Source organism: Podarcis muralis, chromosome 1, assembly GCF_964188315.1.
Source record: "Podarcis muralis chromosome 1, rPodMur119.hap1.1, whole genome shotgun sequence".
Taxonomy (NCBI): domain Eukaryota; kingdom Metazoa; phylum Chordata; class Lepidosauria; order Squamata; family Lacertidae; genus Podarcis; species Podarcis muralis.
The window spans coordinates 92,280,883-92,295,085 of record NC_135655.1 but is presented as its reverse complement, the minus strand read 5'-3'; the positions used below and the strand labels follow the sequence as shown (position 1 = coordinate 92,295,085).

The window sequence follows — 14,203 nt, the reverse complement described above, 5'->3', positions numbered from 1 at the left end:
TGCGGAGTTTGACAGCTGTCAAAGCTGTCAAACGGTCGGTTTAAAGTGCAAAAAGTGTCATCTCTGGATTAAGACGAGTTACAATTGAGTTAAAATCGTTGGAAACAAAGTAATAATAATTAGTGAAAGGATTGTTGGTGAAAAGGCTAATAAGTAACCAGATTCCCCCTAGGGGGAACTCTGTGAAACTACAATGGATACAATGGCTGTGGAAGGAAAGTTACTGGTGGAAATTGAAAGGATGTTTCAACTGGTGGGAACTCTACAAGAGCAGAGTTTGGCCATGAATAAACAGCTTGAGACTATGACCTTGGGAATAGGCAGCTCTGCTCTTGGTATTGAGGACCTCAACGAGAAAGAATTCACAGCTGAATGGGAAACAATACCTACAGAGCTGGAAGAGACTAAACAACAAGAAAAAGAAGAAGTAACCCTGGGAAGTAAAAACCAAAAGTTGACATCTGCGGAATATAAGCAAGGAAACGCTGGGAACATATCTACTACAAGTCTGCGAAAGATACAGAAGAAGAAGAAGGGGGCCCCGGGACAAAATGGAATACAGAAACCTAAAATAAAGAAATATGCTTGGGGCCTCCGTTGGGACTTTGATCTTGAAGAGATAGACTTTGTGGAAATTCTTCAGCAGTTACCTTTGAACCCTCTTGTGGGAAGAGGAAACACTTTGATGGTGAAAGAACTTTTCCCAGACTTGATGATTGACATAAAGGACTACCAACGGGACAGGCGGAGAGGGACTGAGAGGGATTTGAAAGCCTCGGACGTGAGGAACCCAGGCTGAGAAACTCGATCTTGGACTTTTATTGGGAAGGGACAAAAACCGGGGATGGGAGGGAGGGAAGAAGAGACTCTTAAAAACTCTTAAGACTTTTAGGTTTGGTTAATATGACTCTTAATTAAGATAAAATGAAAATCGATGGAAGAGAACTTAAGTCCAACTTAGGAAAATTAATTTTTATTACAAAATAAGGTGATGAATAACATTGTTAAGAGGAGAAAACCAACTTGCTGATATAATCTTGAAACTGGGATGCACGAGGGGAGGTGGGGGGAAGTCAGGGAACAAGTTTATGAAACGGGGATTGGTTGATTTTATACATGTTTTTGTCTTTGTCTTTTTCTTTTTTCTTTTTTTTTATTTTTTTTTCCTTTGAGTATGTTTTGTCTTTATAAAACCAGAAAACCAAATAAAAATTTTATTAAAAAAAATAAAAAATAAAAAAAAAAGGAAGGCCGGCGGGGGCCGAAAGGCTTTGCTCCCCACTGCCAGCATTTTAAAAGCAGTCCGGGATAGCAGGGAAGCGCTTCCCGCTATCCCGGACGGCTTTTGAAGGCAGGCGGGGGGAGCAAAGACTTTTGCCCCCCGCCGGCCTTCAGAAGAGGTCCTGGACCTCTTCTGAAGGCCGGCGGGGGGCAAAAGTCTTTGCTCCCCCCTGCCTGCCTTCCCGGGAGAGTGGAGAAACGCAGCGTGTTTCTCCGCTATCCCGGACGGCTTTTGAAGGCAGGCGGGGGGGAGCAAAGACTTTCGCCCCCCCCGCCGGCTTTCAGAAGAGGTCCTGGACCTCTTCTGAAGTCGGGCGGGAGGCGAAAGTCTTTGCTCCCCCCTGCCTGCCTTCCCGGGAGAGTGGAGAAACGCAGCGTGTTTCTCCGCTATCCCGGATGGCTTTTGAAGGCAGGCGGGGGGTAGCAAAGACTTTTGCCCCCCGCCCGCCTTCAGAAGAGGTCCAGGACCTCTTCTGAAGGCTGGCGGGGGGCAAAAGTCTTTGTCCCCCCTGCCTGCCTTCCCGGGGGCTTTTAAATCGCCCCGGGACAGCGGAGAAGTCTCCGCTGTCCCGGGGTTTTTTAAAATGCTGGGGGTGGGAAGAAAAGCCCTTGTGTCCCCCCCCCCCCAGCCTTCAGAAGAGGTCGGGGGACAGACTGTCCCCGGACCTGGTCTGAAGGCGGTTTCCATAGGAATGCATTGATTGATTTTCAATGCATTCCTATGGGAAACCGTGCTTCGCAAGACGAAAAACTCGCAAGAAGAAAAAACTTGCGGAACGAATTAATTTCGTCTTGCGAGGCACCACTGTATAGGAGAATGGACCCTTCTGCTTCACCTTCACATGCAGCGGCCAAACCTGCTATAGATGGGTTTTTCCTGCAAACCCATCTGACGGGCCTTTTCATTTCATATAACAGCCTGTCTTTATATGATCCACTGGGGGCCGGGGGAGAAACTGCTTGAAACAGCCGTGTCTGCCCCCCCCCCTTCCTCCCACAACTTCCCCCTTTCTCTCAAAAATGACCCTTCAAGCAATTTCTGGCGATAAAAACCAGTCAGCACATTTTTGAAATGCAAACACAGTGGATTGATTGCAGTTTTGATAACATCTCCACTTTGTCAGCACTTTGCGCCTCAAAATGAGACTGTTGTCTGTGGAGTATTCAAAAACGAAGGCAAGAGGAAAGCAAAAGGAATCCACTGGACAGAGTGCAATCCCTTGGCACTGAAGCCGGCATCATTTAGGAGCCTCGTTTTCTCAATCTCCCTTTTGTTATTAGGGCTTTACTCATTAGCCTAAACCAGATAGGCCTTTCGTGTGCATTCTTCTGAAAATCTGTAGCTGGGTTCAAAAATGATGAGATGGAATGTCTGATCAGACCCTAGGAGCCTTTACAAATTGTTGGTTTATTGCTCAAAAAGTGAACTTGATACTTGGTCTTAGCAGTGTTCCAAACAACTAGCATGAGAAACAGTGGGATACACTGCTTTCCCTCAAATACCACTTAAGTTGTTTGTTTTAATTAGTTTTTGTTAACAGATGTACCTTAACCGTTCATTTTGTAACAAAAAAATCTTTGTCTCCACTTTCAATTCAGTCTTTTTCACAGTTCCTTTACATTTAGTGAGAGACACTTTTGTCATCGACATACTGCATTTGGGGGGAAAGAGAGAGTGGAGATTCTGTTCTTTTGTTCTATTGCCTATTATTACTGTTGGGGTTTGTGTCAGCATCACATGGGTAGGTCCTTTGTTTATGTATTTATTTTTATTGATAATGCGAGAGGTTAGGGGTCCGGTCCCAAGCTTGGTTGGCTGCATTCAGTTGATTGCGGTGTGGCTTGTTTTGGGGGGGGGGGGGGTAGGTTGTTGGGTCAGGTTAGCCAAATTGATTCGTATGCTGTTTGTGGGGATAGATCATGGTCCTGTTGTGCTGTGTATGTAAAGGAGAACCATACCGTGGTGAAGGTGTCCTTCTTTGATTGTCCCCATGCTAGTTTGTGTTTGTTGGTTAACGTTTACTAGTTTAACTTCTAGAGCAGATAGGGAACCCGTGGTCCTCCCGAGGTTGTTGGGTCTTCAGCTGCCATCAGCTCCAGCCAGCATGGCCGATGGTTAGGGATGATGGGAGATGCAATTCAGCAACAATATAAGAGCCTGCTGGATTAGACCAATGGCCCATCTAGTCCAGCATCCTCTTTTCACAGTGGCCAACCAGATAGATGCCTGTGGGAAACCTGCAAGTAGGATCTGAGCACAAGAGTACCCTCCTGCAATTTCCAACAATTCAGAATTATTCTGCCTCTGACCATGGGGGCACAGAATTGCCTCCATAGTTCATGGAGACAATGCATAGCCTCCATTATGGTTAGGTGTCTCATCCTCCATGAACTTCCCCATCCGTTTTAGAAGGTCCATCAGAACTTCTCCAGTGATGCACTAGTGAATCTATTTTAAAGAATTAGTTTGAAGAGCATTCATTTATTAAATGTTTAGCAGGGTTATATTTGATTCCTCTCCTGACTGAATGTCTGTATGTCTGTATACCAGTTGCTCTTAGTTTGGTCTGAAGTTGTACATGTACAGGTAGGGATTTGTGGGCCATCTGCTATCAGGAGTAATGAAGGTTCAGGCATCTTTGAGACAGAAGCTACTGCAAAGGTCTGTGCTTCTGACATGGTCCACAAGCCATCTGCCAAGCAGCCAAATGCTCACACAGTAAGAGAGATGAAAAGGGAAGACATCAGATTCTTAACATGGGAGCAGGAGCACAGGCAGATGGAAAGTAACCTGCTCATGGATATTTGAAGAGCCAATCCTCCCATACAATCCTGCCTCACCTATAAACATGCAGTTGCTGGGTAAATGGGATTTCCTTGTTTTCACACCCAGGCTTTGACACTCGTAAGTCTGAGGGGCCTTGGGGTTTTACTGTGTGGTGGAAACAAAACTTTATTGTCAGGCTTTTGGCCTAGGCTACTGAATATTATTTTTTACTTTCTGCTATATCCACATAACTATTCAGTTTAATGCCTTCACTTGACCCTATTCAGCTTATCTATCACAGCATGTTTTTCTGTAATGCACAACATTGACCTTATCAGTGTTGAATATTTTAATCTCCATCTCCCCGCTACTCCCTGTGCCCCAACTGGATTGCAAAATTAAGCTTATTTCCAGACAATTACTTCCTCCATGGAGATTGGCATAAGGAAATGAAACTTCCTCTTCCAAAAAAAGCCTTCCAAGTTTCAGTTTTGTTTGGCCTTCTTTCAGAGAGACATAGAAATTCCTCTTTAAGGAGGGTGGGGCCATACCAACATCTCCTTTGCAATCTTGGAGTTGTGTTTATCCATAGCTTTCAAAATGTTTAGGCATGCAGCCGAGTCAATCTTTCACCTACTCACTATGTTAATGGTTTCGACAATTTTAGACATTTGAATGGTTTCCTAATTTGCTCCATATGTACCAACAGGAAGGCCGTCATATTGAAAGGAATCCAGAGACCCAAGAGACTTAGAATCTCAACATATTCTTCCATTTCTGGGGTCAAAATAATGGTAATTCAAACATGTGTTTTGATGCGCTGAACAAATGCCCAGCAAAACAAAGGGAGCATCTAATGCTGGGGATATGTTATAGGTTAAAATGCTTTTCAACATATGCCGCAATATGCTAGGGTTTTAAATCTTTGTGTTATAAATAGGATTGTCTTACTTTTTATTCCAGAAACTGATGACCCTCATTCAGTCTTGTGTGCTTACCCAGTGAAGGACTGTGTGATGAAGTTCACCTACACGGAACTCACCAGTGGAAAGACAAACATCACTGTTCTCAAGGAACCAGGTTTGTTATATTGTACATGCTTTGTGCTGTTTGTCCATACCACCAAGGCAAAAGTTTGGTTGTGAACTTGACTGGAGAATCCCTTAGAATATTTTGCTTCTTTTAACACCACTAAGGGTACAAGAGCTTGGATGTTGTCCCTAAATACTCTTTCCCTTTTCAGATGTGCAGAAAACACACGAGCAGTTTGAGGTATTTAAGGCGAACCAAGCCTTTCCCCTTTGGGGGCTTTAGTGTGGTGGGGCCACTTCCACAGCCCTGCCATGCACAACAGCCAGGGCTGAAAGTGAGGCTTTAAACTGCTGCACCAGCCTGGAGATGGTGCAGTGATTGAGCCTGATGCTGATGGATCCTAGGCTAGCTCAACCTCCCTGCCCCCCATATACCGTGTTTTGAGACCTTTCACTGGCTGCCCATAGAACTCCCTTGTGTCTGTATATTTCAAAGGGGCAGTTCTGCATTGCTCTGTTGAAGGCAGCCTGCAAGAGGCCAGCTTAGCTGGGAGGAGACAGCTGAGCACAAGAGGGGTTTCGATTGCTCTGCCTACTGATTAATTTTCACTATGGGGGACAGACTGCTTGTAGGTTAAGCCAGAAGAACAGATTCACATAGGGAGTGGTCCACAGAATACTAGTGAGAGGGGATGAAGGTTGATGGTCAGTAATCAGTGCCAGGCACATCTGGAGCACATCAGAAGGACCTTGTGTGATGGGATGATGAAGTCCTTACCTCAGTGTTGCAAGCATTCTTGCCAGAAGAAACATCCGAGCCAATTGGAGCTTATTGGCTAGACCCAAATCCCCACCCTTATTTTTAAGTCTAACTATGACCAAAGTAAAAAAGAATCTAGATAAGCAATGGTATAGCATGATAATCTAAAGCTCCTGATCTAAACAGCTCCAGACTTCGGGGAAAGAGTCCAATATTGGATTTAAAATTTAAAAAATTAATACTTTTTGTAGTCAAAAAGTTAGGCAATTTTGTGCCCTACCTTAGCTTTAGGAATTGAATGCAGTTGTGCCCCCCGGCCTTGGTCTCCTGTCAAATTAGCTGAGCTGTGAGCTTGAAGTGGGTGGGGCATCATTTTCAGATGGCATTCCTTTCTAGGCAACTTTGGGGCTGCATGCCAGCGGTGGACGGGGCAGAGCAACGGATGTAAATTTTATCTATGTAAAGTAGGCCAGTTTGTATACGCACTAACATTCCCATCTCTAGCTTCCACCTAGACAAGCAAGAGGCATTATCAGAGTTCAAGGACGCATTCTGAGCCAGGCAAACATGCTCAAGGAATGTGTGAAATAGAATGTGGCCTGGGAAGAGTGTGGCTGAGGAAAGGGTGAAACTTGGGAAGAGCCCAGGCTGAGGTTCCCCACCCGTTCTTAAAAATGCTATACATATGGAGCTGTCACATGCAGCAAGCAAAAAGACATGTGAAATTCCCCATCCAGTGCACAGAAGTAGCCACTTGCTGGATTGGGGATATATAAAACTCTGCTTCTGCAACAATATATATGTTGCAAATGAATTAGCAGAGCTTATCATATGTTAATAGTTAACTGTTGTCTCTGAAATACTGCATCATAAATTCTGCTGTTGGTTCTGAACCTTTCAGGCTTGATAAATACCTGTATTTGATTTAGATAGTGTCCTTATCAATGATGATCATTTATTTTCCTTGCCAGAGTGTAGCACTGCCCCTGATGCCATGATGATCTTACTGGCTGTGATAGGCAGCATTGTGCTCCTGGGGATTGTCCTCCTGGCAATTTGGAAGCTGCTGGTCACTATTCACGACAGGCGAGAATTTGCCAGATTCCAAAGTGAGCGTTCCCGGGCAAGATATGAAATGGTAAGCATTCACTTCATGGGGGGGGGGGGGACCAGGAAAGAGCTGGAAAAGGGCTCAGTGCATAGGGGTGGGAAGAAATGTGCAAATGTATGCTGAGGACTAGAGAGCAGGAAGGGAAAAGTCTTGCTTTACTCTGTTCAGGGAAGGATTCATGGGGGCTGCTTGAGACCAGAATGGTGTGCAGGGAGGCAGAGGTGGCTTGGGTGGAGGGACGCAAACATGTGCAGCAGCTGTGTTGGCGGCAGCTGAAGAGCCACAATGTACTGGCAGCTCAAATTTCCTTTGCCCAGGAGGGCAGGCTACGGCTTTGCTCTTGGGGCGGTCGGTCACCCCATGAAGAAGACACGAGGCAGACAGATGCAGGGAGCTTGAGAATGTGCTTCTCAGGCTCCATGCACTTGGCTGCTGCCCGCCTGCTTGGAGAGACAGCGTGGCTTCCTTGAGCTGGTCAGGTGGGGAGAGGCAGCCCCCCCAAGCAAGCGAGGCATCAGGGCTCGCTCAGTTTTTTTTGGGGCTGCCTCTGCCTTCACACTGGAGGGCTCTTCTAGTCAGTCACTCCTGAAGCGACAAACCAGCTGGTCTCTGCCAGCCCCTCCCCCCACCCGTGGCAGAGGGACTCAGGAGTGACAGTGGTTTCACCAGTGATACAGTGCTAGTTGACGCCTCTATCACAGTCTGGCTGTCATACTGGTCCTGGGTGATGCGCTGATACATCACCTAGGCCTACACAACACTATTTAGGAGTGCATGGGGAAAGAGTAGCAAAATAACATTAAGGGGAGGGGGAAACAAATGAGATTCCATTGATTTTAGCAGAACTTGCATTTGGTTTGCTTGTCCAGAGTTTAATCTCCCTGTAAATACACTGTTTGTATCACTTCCTTTTTTTCTTTTTTGTAGGCTTCAAACCCTCTTTACCGAAAACCTATTTCCACCCATAGCTTAGATTTCACATTCAACAAGCTTAACAGGACCTATAATGGTACAGTTGATTGACCCCTATGCTTGAAGGTGGAAGAGAGAGTGGAATGCTTGACAATTGCTTGGCTTCCTCACCGCTTCCCAAAAAGGAAGACTGAATCCTCTACAGTGGGACAGTATTCTAAACTTTGACTTGAATGTCAGGAGATGGCTTCTATTGCACATTGAGGACAAATGGGTAGCAGCCCATGTGCTCTGCAGATCTCTAACCCAAGCCCCGCTGATGTGCTCAGAATGTGTTGTCACTGACCTGGAGCTCTTGATGCCTTGGAAGCGCCAACCTATTGAACAATGTGCCATATAGCAGCTTCAGCCATATCTTGGTAGGAAAAAAACATGCAGGTCCATTTCATAGGGATATTGTGTCACTGCTGGTTTTTAGGGGAGAAAAACTAGCATTGGAGAAGGTGGTGGAAGCATTGTTTTTTTTGGGAAAAAAATCCAGGTGTTAAACAGTTTTTAGAATAAATTTTTATATTAAAAAAATAAAAGCAATTGCATATATGTGCTATGAGTATACTTATTCCTTTGCTTCCATGATCAAGTTTTTTTTAATGAAAGATGTGTTGCACTTATATTTAAGGACTTTTTATCAGAATTTAAATTAATATAAACAAGGAAGACTGCTTATTCAGCCCATCAGTTTTGGGTTAACCTGTACACTTACAAACTGCTCAGTTATCTGAAATTCCACGTTACAGCAGTCACAGTAGCTTTTAAGTAGATGGAAATGTTTTGACTCCAAGCATGCTTATTTAGGATTAATTCCCACTGAACTTTACTTCCAAGTACACATGCTTAGCATCTGGTTGTTAATCTTTTTAACCTGAATTTATCAGCCCCTATTTGCTCACTACGTGACCCATGGTGAAAATAAAATAAACCCAAGTGTGGACACTGTAATATTTGCATAATTCAACTAACCACAAAACTTAATACACGTAATCTCTGTTTCTGTTCAATGTCACCAGTTTTGCATGCTGGCAAAGGAGACAACTAGAGGTCCTCTAAAGGCTGCTCACTTAACCTAATCTACTTTAACACTGAACAATAAAGATCTTTAAAGAAGCACAGTGTTAAATGCATTAAGATCAGGTTTCTAAATGCCTAGTTATAGAGAGGCAGTGTATAAAGTACTTTTGTTTTATAAAGCTTACTGTTTGTTGGCAGTGACATTGCATTTCCTCTTCGTGAAAAAATCAGCCTTAATGCTGTGTCACCTTGTCCAAGGGGCAAAGTTGCTAGGTTCACTGTTCAATAATCTATAATGAAGAGGTGTGGCAGCAGGCAAACAATTGGATGGGCTGAAAAGCAAAATCAAGTGAGTGGTGGGACTACTGCAGCCCAGGAAGGGAGAAATTTCATATTATTCCACGCAGTCGACATGTAGCAAAATGACAACTGCAAAGCACATGGGGTAGCCACTTGCACCTACTCCACCAAGTAATGACCATAGCATCACAGTAGCAGCTCAGGTTTAATATGACATGTATGAAAGGTCTTAAGCACACAAAGACCATTATCACAAACCCAAATATGATTTTAATGAAGTGCTGCTTAAAGTTCTTGCAATGACTGGGGAAAGAACAGTGCTCAAAACATTTCGTGACTCTGCAGTTATAAAAAATAAGGGTCTATACACTTCCCTTGTACATACAATATTACTGCAAACATTGTCCAGTTTCAATATAGCAGGCAGCTGCAAGCTGAATTTTGTTAGGACTTTAATGACAGTTTCTTAAAGTTCCCAGTTAAACTATCACTCCCAACACCTACATGTGCAGTGTAGATACATCAAGTATGAATTTAAGGCTACAACTTATCTCTAATTGTGTAGCCTAATGCCTGGAAGCATCTCCATTAGTTGAGCCTGTAAAACAAACCTCCAATTTTAAAAAAGAAAGAAACTGATATTCTTGAGGATTAGAGTATATCTATTTCTTATGGTAACTTAAGAGACTGTTGTATCACAGCCTCAGTGCAGAAGGCAACATAAAATAAATAAAAGGCTAGCCAAGCTACCACTGATTCTCTCATTCTCACCCTTACAGGTCACAAAATGCATTTGCCAGGAGAAAACAAAGTTATTTTCATTTCCTGCTGGAGCAGTAGGTGCAGACATAGACCAATAGGCTGTTTAAGCTTGCTACAATGAACACAATTACTATCTGCTACCCAGCATCAAACTGTGTTTATTTAACATTTTTATACGCCACCTTTCCCTCAAGGCCTCTAAAGGCTTTATAATGGCAACATAACCAATAAGAGAACAGCCCATGGCATGTAAAAATAGAACACTCATCAATCAAAGCCAGGATTGATGGAGGAATGAGAAGAGTTGTACAATTACCTGACATACTAGAACTTATGAACTTTCCATCTTAACCACATTAACTAATTCACTCACACAAATAAAGTTGTCTCTTACATGTCATAGTGGCTGGAGATAGTGGAAAAGCACTGTTTGGCTAACAGCAAAGAAAGGTTGTATATAACAGATTACAGTGATAAAGGGCCATGTTACAAAAGGCTGAAATTGTCCTTCACTGTTAAAATAAACTGGCTCCAGCTTCATCTCAAAATGAAAGTGTAAAGCAGCCAAATTAAAGGTGGGGTGGAAACTTGAAGACAACAACAATTAGGTACTGCAAAGCCCCTCATGCCACTTACACATTCTGAATGAAATGGCCGTTGAACACTTCAACAGAGAATGGGACAGAACTACAGAATTTAAATGGCTATCAAGTGTTTGTGTCATTCCTATAATAATCTGTAATGAGCATTTCAATAACAGCCAGTTATGGAGAATCATGGTTATTGGGGTAGTTGGCTCAGTGCCTTGTATTGAATGAAGTAACAATCTCTGATGGATTTGGTTCTTCAACAAGTACTGCAAGCCAGTAAATAACTGCAGAATGAATATTTTTGCCATCATTAAGCTACTGCATTTCCTTGGCACAGAAGTTTGCCAAGCAACCAGTCTAACAAGAAATATCACCTGATGACCACAACGCCAAAGACTGCATCAGCTTCAATGTATAAAAGTCAAATCTAGCCACATAAAAAAACACCCTTATTTTACAAAAAGGATACAATTAAGAAATTCAAGTTGCTTTATAAACTAGCAGAGGTTAGCAGATCCAGCGCCCGTCTCCGTGTAATTCATTCACTGCCTCAGCTAGGAATGTCTATGGTATATTATGAGTTTTTTTTAAAAACACACAAACAAATTGTGACCTAGTTCTCATGTTGCTAACATATGGAAGGAAGCCAGGGAATGTAAAATTAGAGATTATAGGAGACATTAACCCTGGACACAGATTTCTTTACAGAGATGTGCCTGAATGAAAAGCATTGTTCCCTTGGCCGCTTCCAAAACCATGCCAATTAAGGCCAAGCACATACAAATAGTAATGTATGCTAACAATAAGTCCGATCTAAATGAAGGAGGTATGTGCAACAAAACAAAGGAGATCCAACTATCATTTTGTCAAAACAGAACTCCCCTTTTTTGTTTTCTGAAGTGAAAACTCAGTTCTTTTCTGTTAAATATCTACTACTTCAATTAAACAGTAATTTATACTTGGGAAAGCCTTGGACACTTCCCTCTCAATCATCTCCAACTATTGCTTTTCAGGAGTATCTATTTTCTCTTCTCTATTTTCTCACACCAACCCATATGAGTGATGCAGGCACATTTAAAAATGCTCTCTGCCTACCATTGCTCTAGGGAAATGTTAAAAGTATGGCTAGACCCATCAACTGTCTTATATCAACACAGATATTACACTGAATACACAGACAATGGCAGAAAGGGGGTGCAACTCAAATAGATGGTAAGAGTAGTGCTGAGCCTACATGAGAACAGTAAAGCCTAAAGATGGTTAGGAGAACAGTACATCTGCATTTGTCTATTTTGTTCCAAAGCAGCACAAATGACAAATATTTCGTACAGCAGACAACTGCTTTCACATTTATATTCCAGCAAAAATGGTTGCCAAGTCCTAAACAATAGGTAAGTTTAGTTTCTTAGTTCTCGGCAGTTATTGTGGAAGACCAAACAGTAATAAACAAGTCTACGTAAAGTAGGGTTGCCATATTTCAAACAGTGAAAATCCAGACAGAAAAGTTGTGCTTTTTCTGGCAAGATTGCAAAAAAATGATATTTTGCAGTTATTTTAAGGAAAAATTGGCCAAATTGGCATTGTCGACATGGGCTGCCATATGTCCAGATTTTCCCAGTTGGGCGATTTCTGCCCAGACACTGCTGACGAATGCGGTATTCCAAATATGTCTGGGAAATTCCGGGTGCATGGCAACCCTAAGTAAAGACACTTTTGAAAAACACAAAGGGTTATAGCACCCTCTGGTGGCTTAAATTTTATACAATGATACACATTTCTTTCTAAGCCAAGACAAATAGGATGCAAATGTTAACTAGAAGAGCTTGACATTTACAAAAGCATATGTTGACAGCCAACTCTGTCTTGTCTGCAAGTGGAACATACTTCTGCTCACAGTGAACTTGCCCTTCCTCTACTCCAGAGGGTTGGGGACATTTCATGGCAGATTTGGGGGGGCTCAGGGGGAAAAGGATATCCATGCCACTGGGTATCATCCAGAGTATTTAATGTACAAAAAGACCTTCCCATTCGCATACCATTTAAACATAGTCTTTTTGAAGTTTACTTTATTGTTGTGACAACCACTGCATTTTACCAGTGAGGCAATTATTAGAGAAGCAAGGATCCCGAAAGTGCTTTGAGGTAGCAGATCATTAATGGAATGCATCATCTCCACGTAGAACACAAGTATATTAATACCTAAGGCACGCAATTCCTGCACCTGAGCAAGATTTTGAAATGTATTTCACATCATGATCTAAAGCACCAAATGCTGGATGGAGAAACTGCTCTGTGGAAGAGGGCCTAGCGCCCTATCACACTCAGTCCTTACATTTTAACACAACTGAGAACAGCAACTAAGTACTTTCAACAACTGCAAAAGCAACGTGATCAGGATTTGCTCAGCTTTTTCTTTTCTCACAATCTTTATGGCTCTGTGGTTCGCAAAACCACTGGAGTTTTTTTTTTTTAAAAAGCCCTTTAAAGTGTTTTTAAAAATGGGATAGCGGACGACACGCAGCTGTTTGAATTCAGAGTCAAAATTTACAATTTCTGTACTGATTCTCAAATAACTTTATAGCAAAATTTGAACATACAACAACATTCATTAGGCAAAATAACAACAAAGAATTACCTTCTCAATCCTTCCTGCTTCTAGAATTTGGCTTGCTTAACGAAACACAGCAGTTGTGCTATTTTTGTGCACTGACACCAATTCTCTGCAAGTAGCTTTCCCATGCTACTTTCCTATAACTCTCTGCTTCATCTGGGCGACTGGGCGCAGATAAGATACCACGGCCGACAATGATGATATCCGAACCTCTTTTACCAATCACTTCCTGAGGACTGAGGTACTTCTGCCCAAGCTTATCACCTGCAATGGATCACAATCACAAATATGCCGTGTTATGCTTGCTCTCCAGTAGTTTGCTTCATAAAAGAGTTTCAAGAATGCTGGCGAACTCCAAAAAGTGTTCCCCACGCTAACACTGGGTACAGATTTATCCTTATACACTGATACCTCGGTTTAAGAACAGTCCGGTTTAAGAACGATTTGGTTTACAAACTCTGCAAAAATGGAAACAGTGTCTTGGTTTGAGAACTCTACCTCCGTCATACAATGGAATCTGAACGGTGGAAGGGCACCGGCGGCAGGAGGCCTCATTGGGGAAAGCGTGCCTCGGTTTAAGAATGGTTTCGGTTTAAGAACAGACTTCCGGAACAAATTAAGTTCGTAAACCAAGGTACCACTGTATTATTAAAATGCTATTAAGTGTGCACAGGAAAAAAACATGCTCTAAAAGGATTTAACCAAGATGAGATAATCAACAACATGAGGTACTGCACATCAGAGCAAATAATAATAACCAAATAGCACAAAATAACAGCTTTCTTAAAGGGTTATTAACACTGATTAAATATGAAACATAAAGCCTCACTGGCATATCCATGGCAAATATGCCTTGATATTTGCATATAATTTAAAGCATGGCAAGCTTGCAATACAAAACAGCAGGGACTGGTTTGCAGCCAAGGCTATGTGTGCAGAGATCCACTCATACAGCAGGACTTCCCATTCCTCTCCCAACAGACCCTTAAGATCTGCTCTGGAGGGACCTC

At 42.6% G+C, this 14,203-nt stretch overlaps 2 protein-coding genes across 5 annotated transcripts in view; one reads left to right on the top strand and one right to left on the bottom strand.

Annotated features, from left to right (window-relative positions):
• Positions 1 to 8,387, top strand: part of ITGB5 (integrin subunit beta 5) — a 77,174-nt gene extending 68,787 nt beyond the window's left edge. Inside the window, exons 13-15 of the mRNA XM_028743685.2 lie at positions 5,012 to 5,128; positions 6,811 to 6,977; positions 7,878 to 8,387. Of these exons, the coding sequence (XP_028599518.2) occupies positions 5,012 to 5,128; positions 6,811 to 6,977; positions 7,878 to 7,973 (380 nt within the window). The 3' untranslated portion in view covers positions 7,974 to 8,387. The remainder of the gene's footprint in view (positions 1 to 5,011; positions 5,129 to 6,810; positions 6,978 to 7,877) is intronic.
• UMPS (uridine monophosphate synthetase) overlaps positions 1 to 14,203 on the bottom strand; it is a 57,031-nt gene that overhangs the window by 37,444 nt on the left and 5,384 nt on the right. The window contains exons 6-7 of one of the 4 annotated variants that reach the window (XR_013394415.1): positions 13,218 to 13,457; positions 9,116 to 9,262 (exon numbers count right to left, since the gene is read on the bottom strand). Coding sequence is in view for 1 of the 4 variants with exons in the window: in XM_028743708.2 (XP_028599541.2) it covers positions 13,276 to 13,457 (182 nt within the window). In the remaining 3 variants the exon portion in view is untranslated. Of the gene's footprint in view, positions 1 to 8,406; positions 9,263 to 9,416; positions 13,458 to 14,203 lie in introns of those variants that run through there. The other 3 variants (XR_013394414.1, XR_013394416.1, XM_028743708.2) reach the window with 3 other exon arrangements.